At 41.7% G+C, this 13,362-nt stretch overlaps 1 protein-coding gene and 1 pseudogene across 1 annotated transcript; one reads left to right on the forward strand and one right to left on the reverse strand.

Annotated features, from left to right (window-relative positions):
* Positions 1 to 2,252: 2,252 nt before the first annotated feature.
* Positions 2,253 to 3,191, reverse strand: LOC119530829 (annotated as a pseudogene).
* A 3,177-nt stretch (positions 3,192 to 6,368) lies between these two features.
* Positions 6,369 to 12,810, forward strand: LOC119532504 (eukaryotic translation initiation factor 4E-binding protein 2). Its single transcript, XM_037834976.1, has one exon. The coding sequence runs from the start codon at positions 6,653 to 6,655 to the stop codon at positions 7,013 to 7,015; it is 363 nt and encodes a 120-aa protein (XP_037690904.1). The 5' UTR covers positions 6,369 to 6,652; the 3' UTR covers positions 7,016 to 12,810.
* Positions 12,811 to 13,362: the final 552 nt, after the last annotated feature.

The following is a 13,362-nucleotide window of genomic DNA, read 5'->3' on the forward strand; positions in this document are numbered from 1 at the left end:
TTTAAACAGAGGCTTCAGACATTTCTTAGTACCACTGGAAATGGTCCATAACACTTGAATGGAAACACAGCCCTGCTTTTGCTGAGAAATATGGATAACCCAACTATTAATGCAGGTCTTTAAAACAAAGCTAGGTCTTGCTGGCTGGATAAAACAGAGCACCACTGAAAACCAGCAGATTTGATTTGTTTTATCACACAGAGTGAACTTGCTGGAGTGCCCAATGCCAATATCCATCACTAAGGAAGACTTCTGTGGGTGCATGATTTTTGGAAGGAGACTGGGGAGCAGATATCACCTGACAATTTGTTGATAAGGAAAACAAAGAAGAAGTAGAGATCAAAGACAACCAACAGGAAAACCCTAGGCAAAAAGATAAACAACCTCCAGAATGAACTATCCAAGGAAATCACATGCTACATGAACATATGGGACATTCAAAGGAAGGTAACATCTCACCTGAGATATAGGAGTTGAAAGAACTAATTACAGAAGTTCAAACAAATCTCTGAATTCAAATCAAGGAGTTGAAAGAAAATGTGGCAAAAGAGATGAAGGTTTTAAAGAAGACACATGATGTCTATACAGAACTTAAAAGCTTGAATAAACAAATGGAAGAATTTATGGGAATGAAAGCCACAAGAGAAAGATGAACAACACAATGGAGACATAAATAAGCAGACCTGAAGAAGAAGAAGAAAGGATTAATGAACTAGATGACTGGACATCTGAAATCCTACACAGAAATGACCAGATAGGAAAAAGAATAGTAATATATGAGCAGGATTTCAGGGAATTGAATGACAACATGAAGTGCACAAGTATACATGTTATAACTGTCCCAGAAGGAGAAAAGAAAGGAAAAGGAGCAAAAAGAATAATAGAAAAATAATCAATGAAAATTTCCCAACTGTTATGAAAGATATAAAATTAGAGGTCCAAAAACCGCAGTATACACCAAACAGAATTGATCCAAATAGACCTACTCCAAGACACTAATCAGATTGTCAAATGTCAAAAACAAATAGAAACTTCAGAAGGCAGCAAGGGGAAAGTGATCCATGATATATAAGGGAAGCTTGATAAGACAAATGATTACTCAGCAGAAACATGGAAACAAAAAGGCAGTGGTATGCTATATTTAAGACACTGAAAGAGAAAAACTGCCTAACCAGAATTCTATATCAAGAAATACTGTACTTCCAATATGAGTGAGAGTGTAAAACATTTACAGATCAACCAGCACTGAAAGAGTTCATGAATAGGAGACATACTCTACAAGAAATACTAAAAGACACACTATAGACAGAGACAAAAGAGAGATTTTAGAAGAGTGTAGAAATGAAAATTAGCAGAAAGGGTAAATAAAAGGGTAAAAAGGAAGGAAAGAAATAAGATATCACAAAATCCAAAAGACAAAATGGTTGAAGGAAGCAATTCCTTTAGAGGGATCACATTAAATGTACAATTGAAATTAAATTAATTTCATTTGTGGGAATATAAATACACTCATTATTAAGTAACATTTATCTTAGAAACACAGAAAGCTTCAAGTATCTCATGAATATCAATAAAATCCATAGTCATTAAAAACCTTTATAGTTATTAATGCCTAACTTATCTATCTTTGTAAATTTTCAGTCTCTTGAGACTGTTTTCTATTTGAATAATATTTCATTTTTGAATCACTATATGGAGCTTAGGAGAGTTTTGACAATTTGAAAGAGGATTGAGATCTGGAATATCATAATAAAATTAATATTTTTGTGATGGAAGAAATTAAAGGGGATAATTGAAAAACATCATCTGGGTTGAAGTTATGCCACCATCCTCTGAGAGCCTGTAATAATAAAGATGTCACCATAAAATACTTAGCAAATGTAGAAAATCCCAGTGTACCACCTCTACTTCCAAAATTAGTTCCAAATGATTCAACAAAATTTTGAGATTGTAACTTGGGAAAAGAACTGTGTTTGCTACCAAGCTATACACCACAAACTGCTGATATATATTTTTAAACCAATAATGTCCTTTTCCAAGAAAATGCATGTATTGTAGTCCTAATTAAATTGTGTGTAACATAATAAATATTTGAAATAATTATGTGTGAAAATAGAATACTTATATAGTTGCCCATAAATATGCTATTACTAACATTTGTACACAATAGATGCTAAATTATAGAGGCAGGCAGAAAAAGAGAGACATTAAAGTAAATAACAGAAAGCAGAATAGGAAGATCATTAGGCAATTTACTCTCTAGACTTGCCCTTTCCTAACATCTTCATGAGTGCTCTGGCCACTTCTGTGTTGTGGAGGCTGTAGATGAGGGTATTCAGCATAGGAGTGAGCATGGTGTAGAAGACAGACATCATTTTGTCCTGGGTTGGAGAATGATGAGAAGTGGGCCACATGTATATGAACAAAGCTGATCCATAGTGCATTCCTACCACCAAAAGGTGGGAGGAACATGTGGTGAAAGCCTAGGGTTGACTCTCCCCAGATACCATACTAATGACAGCCAGGATGACATGAGCATAGGAAGAAATAATGAATACTACAGGGAGAACAATCATTACTACACAACAGATGAAAAGAACCTTTTCAAATGTTGATGTGTTATTGCATGGAAGCCTTAGTAGGGAAGGGAAATCACAGAAGAAGTGGGGTATTACTCGTGACCCACAATAGGAGAAGGAAAATGTAGCTATAGCATCAATGATACCATCAGTAGAGCCCAAGATCCAAGAAAAGGCAGCCATAAGTCCACAAATTTTGGTTCTCATGAGATCAGTGTATCTTAGTGGGTGGCAAATGGCAGCATAACAGTCATAAGCCATGACAGCCAACAAGAGACATTCAGAGCCAAGTAGTGATGCATAGAACAAAATTTGTGTGGCACAGCCTGCAACAGTAATTGACTTGCTTCCAGATAAGTAGTTGAAGGCCATCTTGGGTGCTATGGTGAAGATGAGCATGAGGTCCATGAGGGACAGTTGGCTGAGGAGGAAGTACATGGAGGTATGGAGCTGGGAGTCCAGGTAGATGAGGGGAACCATGGTAGTGTTACCCATGAAGGCCACTGTGAAGATGCCCAGCAACAGAGAGAAGAGGAAGTTGTTGATGGGGTTGGGATCAAAGATTCCCAAAAGGATGAAGTCAAAGTCAATGATCTGATTCTCCCATGCCATGATGTTTAGGTTCTTTTTCTAGAACCAAAGACAAGGATATCAGTTAATTGATTTGGAAAACATTTACCCAGTGCTTCATGATTCTGCAAATTTCTAAAAATTAATGATAAATTCAATATACAGGATTAGGAAAATCAGAATAAGAACAATAGAATCAGCAGTGCCTCACTTATGAAATTGTGGAACTTTCCTAATTTCAACTTCTGGGCATGATTTTCTCATTTGCAAAATTAGGATAATAATATATAGTTTATATGACTGATGTAGTTTTTACAAAACTTGAACTTCTCAAAAGACAGTTTCTATGGTTTGCAATGAATGGAGTTGGTCAAAAGGATACAACTGATGAGGAGGAGGGGCAAGATGGTGGCATAGAGAGGAGTGGAAGCTAAGTAGTCCCCCTGGAACAACTACAAAAAAACAGAAACAACTAGTAAATAATCCAGAATAACTGCGGGGGGACAAACGAGACCATCCACTCATCATACAGCAACCTGAATTGGGAAGAATGCCCAAGAACACAGCATAAAATCTGTAAATAAAACCTGTGGAACCAAGTCGTGAGACCCCCTCCCCCATAGCCTGAGCTGCAAAGCCTCGTGGTGCCAGAGAGAAGCTCTCTCCCAGCAAGCAAATATAGCTCAGCTGAGCTCCAACTGGGGTTTTAAGTAGCAAGAGTGAACTGCTCACTACAGGTACGCATCCCCAAAAAACAGATAGAGGCTTTGGGTGATGACTGACCTGGGAGAGCTGGAGTGTTACTTTGGACTGGGTCTGAAGGGGACTATCTGTTTCTTTTTTGGCTCAGTGGAGAAAGCCCCAGTCATTTTCAGTTTCCAGGGCTGTGAAGCAGAGAAGGGTGGAGACACCACAAGCAGAGAGCAAGACCATTGAAATGCTAATGACCTCCACCTGGGGGCTCTGTCTTCTCTAGGAGGAAAGGGGTGGGGCCCTTTCCATTCAGAACCAGACCCCAGAGCCTGGGGGAACATGCCATACCTTCTCACACCAGTCAAGAATTATAGGCTAACAGGCATCACCTGCTGGGCAGAAAAGCACAGTGACCCAAGGCATCAAATGGTGGAACAATTTTCTAAGACACACGCACAGGGAAATCAGACACTGAATATTTCTTCCCTCTGGGACCTGAGCCTGTTCTGGTCTGGGAAAACCTGATTTGGATAACCAAGGAAACCATGCCTAGACAACAGAAAATTACAACCTACACTAAGAAAAACAAAGTTATGGCCCAGTCAAAGGAACAAATGTACACTTCAACTGAGATACAGGAATTTAAACAACTAATGCTAAATCAAATCAAAAAATTTAGAGAAGATATTGCAAAAGAGATAGAGGCTGTAAAGGAAGCACTGGGCATATATACAGCAGAAATCAAAAGTTCAAAAAAACAACTAGTAGAATCTATGGAAATGAAAGGCACAACACAAGAGATGAAAGACACAATGGAAACATACAACAGCAGATCTCAAGAGGCAGAAGAAAACACTCAAGAACTGGAGAACAAAACACCTGAAAGCCTACACGCAAAGAAGCAAATGGAGAAAAGAATGAAAAAATATGAGCTACATCTCCGGAAACTCAAGGATGAAACAAAGTACAATAAAGTACATATCATTGGTGTCCCAGAAGGAGAAGAGAAGGGAAAGGGGGCAGAAGCAATAATAGAGGAAATAATTAATGAAAATTTCCCATCTCTTATGAAAGACATAAAATTACAGATCCAAGAAGCGCAGTGTACTCCAAACAGAAGATATATGAATAGACCTACCCCAAGACACTTAATAATCAGATTATCAAATGTCAAAGACAGAGAGAGAATCCTGAAAGCAGCAAGAGAAAAGCAATCCATTACATACAAAGGAAGCTTAATAAAACTATGTGCGGATCTCTCAGCAGAAACCATGGAGGCAAGAAGGAAGTGGTGTGATATATTTAAGATACTGAAAGTGAAAAACCGCCAACCAAGAATCCTGTATCCAGCAAAGCTGTTCTTCGAATATGAGGGAGAGCCCAAAATATTTTCTGACAATGGGAGACTTTGTGAACAAGACACCTGTCCTACAGGAAATACTAAAGGGAGCACTACAGGGTGATAGAAGACAGGAGTGTGTGGTTTGGAACACAATTTTGGGAGATGGTAGCACAACAATGTAAGTACACTGAACAAAGATAACTATGAATACGGTTGAGAGAGGAAGGTTGGGAGCATGTGAGACACCAGAAGAAAGGAGGAAAGTTAAGACTGGGACTGTGTAACTTGGTGAAATCTAGAGTATTCAACAATTGTGATAAAATGTGCAAATATTTTCTTTTACGAGGGAGAACAAGCAAATGTCAACCTTGCAAGTTGTTAAAAATGGGGAGGCATTGGGGGAGGGATGCAATTAGCATAAACTAGAGACTGTAACTAATAGAATCATTGTATTATGCTTCCTTTAATGTAACAAAGGTGATATACCAAGGTGAATGCAGATAAGAGGAGGGGATAGGGGAGGCATGTTAGACACTTGACATTGGTGGTATTGTCTGATTCTTTATTCTACTTTGATTTAAGGTTAATTTTCCTTTTGCTGCTTCCTAGCTGTCTTTTTTTCTCCTCTTTCTTTTCCCTCTCTACCTTCTTTGACTCTCCCTCCTGCCTTGTGGAAGAAATGTAGATGCTCTTATATAGATAATGGTGAAGGTGGTGAACAGATAAATGTATGACCATGCAGAAAACCATTGATTGTTTACTTGGGATGGAATGTATGGTGAGTGAACAAAACCATATTAAAAAAAAATGAGTTGATGACAAAAACTCGAGGGCAATATACTGAGTGAAATAAGCCAGACACATTAGGACAATTATTGCAGCATCTCAGTGATAGGAACTAATTGTAATATGTAAACTCATAGACATGAAATATAAGGTACCAAGATATAGGACAAGGCTTAAGAATGGGGAGTGGTTGCTTAGTATGAGCAGAATGTTCAATTAGGATGAACTTAAATGTTTGGAAATGAACAGGGGTGTTGGTAGCAAGATGTGAGAATAACTAACAGCGCCGAATGGTGTGTGAATGAGGTGGAAAGGGGAAGCTCAGAGTCATAAATGTCACTGGAAGGAAAGTTGGAGGTCAAAAGATGGGAATGTATAAAACTGAATCCTGGCTTCCGGTTGTCGTCGTCGCCGCTGCTGCCGCTGCTGCTGCTGCTGCTGCTGCTGAAGCTGCTGGCGGAGGCCGGAGGATCGGGCGGCGGCGGCGGCGGCGGCTGAAAGGGCGGCGGCGGGAGCGGAGCGGGACGAGGGAAAGAGAGGGAGCGTGCCAGGAACGAGTGTAGCGCGTCCAGCCGCGCCCGTAGTTCCGCCCGCCTGGGGAACCGGAGCAGCCCCGGCCCCGCAGCCGCCGCCGCCGCCCGCCTACCTGCCGGACAAAGCCCGAGAGCCCGCGTCCAGAGCCATGTCCTCGTCCGCCGGCAGCGGCCACCAGCCCAGCCAGAGCCGCGCCATCCCCACCCGCACCGTGCCCATCAGCGACGCCGCGCAGCTACCTCATGACTATTGCACCACGCCCGGGGGGACGCTCTTCTCCACCACGCCGGGAGGAACCCGAATCATTTATGATAGAAAGTTTCTGTTGGATCGTCGCAATTCTCCCATGGCTCAGACCCCGCCCTGCCATCTGCCCAATATCCCAGGAGTGACTAGCCCTGGCACCTTAATTGAAGACTCCAAAGTAGAAGTAAACAATTTAAACAACTTGAACAATCACGACAGGAAGCATGCAGTTGGGGATGATGCTCAGTTTGAGATGGACATCTGACTTCCTGCAAGGATCAGAGGAAATGCAGCAACACTGACACGTGTGCACCTGATTTGGCCAACAGGATCAACATGGAAAAGACAGAAGAGGCAGCACCAGCAGTCCCCTTTGCATTTCTCCACCTCCTCCTCTTCCTCCGGTGCCAAATGATGAGATGAGCTTCATCTGACCATATCCTCTCCCTGTTTCGTGTTCTCCTTCCCAGTTAGATAGATTACATTGACAGCCCTTAGCATATTTCTGTAGAACTAAGCAGCCCACAGAGGAAAACAGTTAAATTCTGGCTCCCCTGGTCATTTTTCCATTGAGACTGCCCCCCACCCACCCTTTTTTTTTTTGTCTCAAATCTTATTTACAACCTACCAATAACCACCTGACTGGGGAATTGGGGAAGGGATACAGAAGTTTGATGGGTTCAACATTATTCATGTCTCACCTTCCTGTATCCCACTTGTGGTTCAGTCCTGCAGGAGTCTGGGTTCAGAATCTTTAAAACTATTGACAAAAATAATGAACAAAAGGAGAGCTGCTTTCCTTCTGACCTTGGGGTGTTTGTCCTTAGGGACAGAGCAGTTTGTGCAGCTCTGGTAGCGTTACTCTCTGCTTCCCCTTCTTCCTCTGGAAGGAATGTCTTGCATCTTTAGTACTATAGTTCATCTTCCCATTTCTTTACTTAGCGCATTTGTGCAAAAAATTTAAAACTCTTTACATCAGAGGGAAGCCTTAGTAACCAACTATTCTTTCCTCTTCTCCCATTCCTCTCTGCTTGCCATCTGATTGCTCCGGAGTCCTCTTGAACTCGGAAATATCCAGGTGACTTTCTCTGCTCCCAGAGCAGGTCTATACCAAGTAATAGAGAGAGGCACTTTGGCCTCCACTTTTTGGATAAGGCCTGAGATAATGTTGTGCCGGATAATACTTAAGAATGACCTCTGAATAGCATTGAACCATTTGAGTACCCAGTCTCAGCAGTCACTGTTTTACAATCCAATGGGCATTGGGATGTTTATTGCCTTGCATTACAGTTTCTTATATTTTGAATTTGAAATTGACTTTCAGAACTTCTTTTTCTTTTGTGGACCTGCTTTGTTTGGCTGCTGGGATAGATAAGCATGGGTTGATAAACATGTTCTTCCCTGTTTTCTTATTTCCCATTGTACTCTGAATTTTCCCTGTCTTACCCCCCCCCACACACACACCTCCTTTCCTTCCTTTTTCTCAGCCAACCCATTTTTCAAATTCACATCTAAGGTACCTCAAGTGTTGGTATCTGATATGTGTCATTCCTCTTATCTGAGGAGTGACCGTTTATTTTTAAAATGACTACAGACCTATTTTTAGATATGTTTTCAGTACAACTCTGAACAGCAACTTTTTAATTAAACATCTTCCAGTGTTAGGAGGTGAGAAGTGTCTGTGGAAGAGTCTGCTGCTCTGTGTCACCAGCCTTTGTCCCCCAGCCCTCAGGAGCGCTCTCCTTCCCCTCTGGTTCTGGGCGTGAATGTTTAGAGTTAGTAGTGGGTGGTTTGTGAAACTGGACTATCCTTCCTGGCTGTGGGTCGATCGTGAAAGCCTCGTTCTTTTCTTGCTCCTTTGCTTTTTTATTCTCTGTCTTCCCTACTCCGCTGTCCTATGACTGTCGACTGGCACAATAATCTCAGAAGTGACTGCCCTCATACAAAGACAAATCCATCCCCACATAAGAAAGACCAGTGAAGTAGCCACTGGTGTCTTTGGAATTTCTAGTTGAATTTGGTGCCCTGACCCTCTTACTAAGAGATCAGATATCAGGGTGAGAGTAACAGGCCAATTGATTAAGCAAGAAAACCATTTTTCTTTTGACCCATGAAGAGTCTATTTGTAAATACATTTTAGAAGGGAGAAGGATGTCTGAGGAATTTTTTTGTGCTTTCTGCTACAAAATGTGAGTAGTTCAAACAGTGAAAACCTTTTGTGATGGTTGATGCCTCTCAGGAATAAGCTGGATCTCCAGTGTTTTGGGGATGCTTTGAGTCCCAAAATTTGATGACCAGAAAAGTATTTTTGTTTGTTTGTTTAATATATCCCTGTTCTGATTTTAATTAAAATCCAAATTTCACTTTACATACTCTTGGAAAATTTTAAGTTGCACTGTAATTTGCATAAGAAGCTTGCTCAGGACAGCACCTCTTTGGCACTTGGGGAGCTTGATTCTGCGAATGGAGCTTTTCATTCTTCAAACACTGGCTTGGGCATCCTGTGGAATCTTGACTACAACTAGTAGCTACTTCAGTCTTATCAGTTAGCAGAAGTCCCCTTGATCTTTACCCCTGCAAATGAAAACTTGGCTTCATCTCTGAACAATGGGGAATGCGTGGATTTAAAACACAAGACATTGAATAGTATCAAGATGCCATTTTGCCCTCTCTTGGGGAATTTCTGCACATTGCCCCCTAATCAGAACATAGGTTTCTAGTAATTCTTCGGAGTGCCAGCTGTATATGACTGCAGTGGCCAAATCCCTTTTTCTTCTCTGCATGGACCTCCTCACTGCTTGCTGCAGTTCTTTCCTGGAGGCTACCACTACTAGAGATGCTGGGATTGCCATAAATCAGCACTTTAAAAATGGTTCCACAAGGCAAGAGATAAACTTACAATAGATGTCATTTTTGTGTTATGCCTTATAAAATCATTTTCAGGGCAAGCTGGAGTCCATTAGTTGGTTTTCTTCTGGATGTTTGGCAGGAAACTGACAGGTGAAGCCCTAAATGAATAATCTATCTTGGCTTTTTCTTGGGGAACACCTTCAGGGTACCATTTGAATGAGAAGGTTCTTAAAATCTCAGTTACCATTTGTACTTTTCTCTTATGAGGAAACCATGTTTCTGTGCTTCTGGGGCAATCAGTCTTAGTGAGAAATGACCTCTCTCCACATTCCTGCAGGAGATATGCATTGTCTTTAGGGGGTGGTTCATTGAGTGTACTACTTCCTCATATTTTGATTTAATGGTATATTGTTCTTGAGAACACAGGTGTAGAGAAACTGGCTTTAGGTATTGGTCTTCCAAGTCAAGGGTTTTGTTCTTCCATCTGTATTAGTTATCTATTGCTGTGTAACAAATTACCCCATAACTTAATATCTTAAAACAGCAGACATTGCCTCATGGTTTCTGTGAGTTAGGAGTTTGGGGTGGCTTAGTGTTGTGGTTTTGGCACAGGATCTCCTGGGGCTGCAGTCCTCTGAGACTATGATCTGCTTCCAAGCTCTTTTTATGGCTATTGGCAGGATGCCTCAGCTTTTCATCATGTGTGTCTATCCATGGGGCAACATGAGTGTCCTCACAACATGGCAGCCGGCTTCCCCTAGAGCACATGGTCCTCCAGAAAGAGGGCAGTGCCTTTTATGACATAGTCTCCAAAATAACAGTCCCTTTCTCTTTATTCCATTCCTTAGAAACAAGCCACTAAGCCCAGCCTATACTCGAGGGAAGGGGAATTATCCTTCGCCTCTTTAATGGGGCAGTATCAAAGAATTTGTCTCCAGCAGGACACCCTGTCCCCAACAGGACAAAACCAGGTCAACAGGGAGGTGCGTTTAAACTAAATGATATGCTGAGAGAGATATTACTACTGAAAACAATTCTTTTAAGATGTGGTCACCAAACTGGGATAGAAGATAGGCTTTCTGTCTTCCCCAGAATACATCTGCTGTTTTTGAGAGGGATGGCAAGAAAGGGCAACTCCCAGAAGTATAGTATCAATACATCTGCTGACTACCAGCAACCCAAGGACACTTATTTGCAAGTCCTAGGCTTTGTGTCACTTATAGTAATGGCTAGGAATTGACAGAGAAAGGGGAATAGATCCTAACAGCTGAGCCACTAAAGCTGATTTAATTGGAGTCCAGATTGTCAAGCAAAGGAAGCACAGTGAATTCGATGTTAGGTTATTGGGCGGAAGAAAGGAAAACAGTTTAGATTCAGAATGAAACAGATAATGGTATTGGGAAGCCAGGTCCCCACCGGAGTCAGTGCCTGGTACATGGACTTTCCAACCACACCAGCTTAAATAGATAGGTCAGGTCTCTTACCCAAGAAACAACTTCTCAGTAAAGTAGGGAAATCTGGGAATTAAAAATGTTTGGTTGTGCTTGATTGCTCCTTTAAATCCAATGTGCAAGTTAACCCCACGTGCCTACCTCGTTCCTGGCTTCCTGATGGAAATGTACTATCAAAGAGAACCAGTCTTGTCTTAATCCTCAAGAGAAATTTAAATGAGACTTGTCAGTTCAGCAAATTCTTTTCGAATGTCTGCTACATGTTTCTGGGCACCCATTCCTAACCAAGTTTTTAGATATTTTAGATATTTCAGACATCTTGAAGATGCAAATTCTTGTTTATATTTAGGCTCTGCCTCTTCCCAGCTTCTTCCTCTTTGTAGTCCTGCTTGCTTTAGAGTGTACTTGATAAGAGGTATCACTGCTGAGGCAGCTATAAGAAAGGTACTTCTCCCAGAAGAAAGGAACTCATTTTTAAAGGACCTCAGATGGATTTTGTTTTTCCTTCTGAATGGTCTTCTTTTTTCTTTCTTTCTCCTCTATTGGGGTTACCAGCTCTTTGGTACTCTTAGACCTTACCTTCCCAGTTTAACATGTTAAGTCCCACATTTCCATTAGAATGCAACCTGATGGGTTTCACCCTGGGAGTCCACCCTTCAGCTAGTATATATTAATTAATGCCTGCTTTGAATCAAGACACCTGGTAAGGGGCTTACCTGTTGGCAGCAATGTCCCGGAGATGGAATCTTTTTTCCTCTCTTGATAACTAGCTGCTTGAAGCCCAGGGCCCTTCCCCCTTTGCACTCCCCTTTAGAGGAGGCCCTACTGCTCTTCTCTGTCTGGTTCAGAACTTTCCCTTCTTGGCATGTCATCTGGACTACATGCATATGGGCAGCTATTTATTAATCTGCGAAATCCAATCACTTACCCACCCTTGATATCTGGGAGGGGGTAGTCTTTGTTTTAAAGAAGGATTGTTTCTTTTGGAGGGCAATTTATGTCTGGACTATGAAGGGGGAGTAGTTCCCCCACAATTAGTTACCTCTCAGCTTTTAAGAAAAGATGAAATCCAATCTTGATACAGTGGGTCACACTTTTTAGAATCCTTATACCCCAGAAGCATTTCTGTAACAGTAATGGGTTTCGGTTTAGTACTGGAGTTTTCTTGAGACTAGTTCACAGAAATTTCTTGCTCAAGACTGTAAAGATGGTTGCCTCATACTAATTTTTCCAATTAATCATTCACTTAACCTCTCCCACCCTCTGGAATTTAAATTTCTTTCTCTGGGCTAGTCCTGGAAGTTGATACCTTTTGTCAGAGCTTAGACTTAGGAGAGGTCTTTGAGTCCCTGTTCAGATGGTCTGTGACTTCCTCTTTGCTTAACCTCTGCCTGCAAACCTGGCAGATCAAACTATATGTCACGGATGCCAGGTGGAAAATATTACTGAAATGAAACATTTTCCAGGTTGTTTAAACTCTCCCTCTGCTACCTTTCCAAGTGAGGGAAGCTGGCAAAAGAGATGCTGCAATGCTTGATAATCATTTGACCACATTGAAACTTCCAAATGGAGCTCTTGCTGGTGCTTAAAACCGAAATTCCTGAGCATTTCAAGCTTAGAGGATCCTATGAATTTAGTGTGGAATATCCATGCTAGCCCCTCAGTGTATCCCTTCCCTCTTCATTTTAATCTTAAAAAAAAAAAAAAATCCAGGCCCACGCCAAGGGTAATTTCTACTTGAAGCCACGGGAGTGGGAAGGAACACTACATAGAGCAGAGATGACGGGCAGGTTGTGTGAGTGAGCCATCCTGCTCCTAGCGTCTGTATCCAAGCCACTGAGTACTGTGAGCCAGTGCCTTTCCTTCACCTGAAGTTGGAGCCCATCTCTCCACCTGGGTGAGGATGCCCTCTGCTACCCCAGAGGGTAAACCCTAAAGAAGGTGTTTGGAAGAGCCCAGAGGACACTTACAGATTTGGTTGTCCATTTTAGGTGTCTTTAAAGTATTTTACAAAGAAGATGCCCTTCCCCACCTTAGTGCCACCAGTGGCCCACTTCCATCATTCTAACTGGAGAAGTGGAAGCTGCTGGCACTTCCCTTGGTCTTCCCTTCCTCTCCCTGGTGTGGTTGTCCCCTCACCTCTCCCATCCATTTCACTGTTGTGGATGGAGAGCAGCGGGCACTGTGCAGTCTTTGAGGCAGTTCTGTGTGATTCCATGATAGGTTTTTTGTTTGTCTGTTTTTTAACCGTCCTTCAAAACCAGCAGTTTAGAAATTAAGAAAAACATTAAATTCTCACCAATGGTTGCTG

This window comes from Choloepus didactylus, chromosome 4 (assembly GCF_015220235.1).
Source record: "Choloepus didactylus isolate mChoDid1 chromosome 4, mChoDid1.pri, whole genome shotgun sequence".
Taxonomy (NCBI): Eukaryota; Metazoa; Chordata; class Mammalia; order Pilosa; family Megalonychidae; genus Choloepus; species Choloepus didactylus.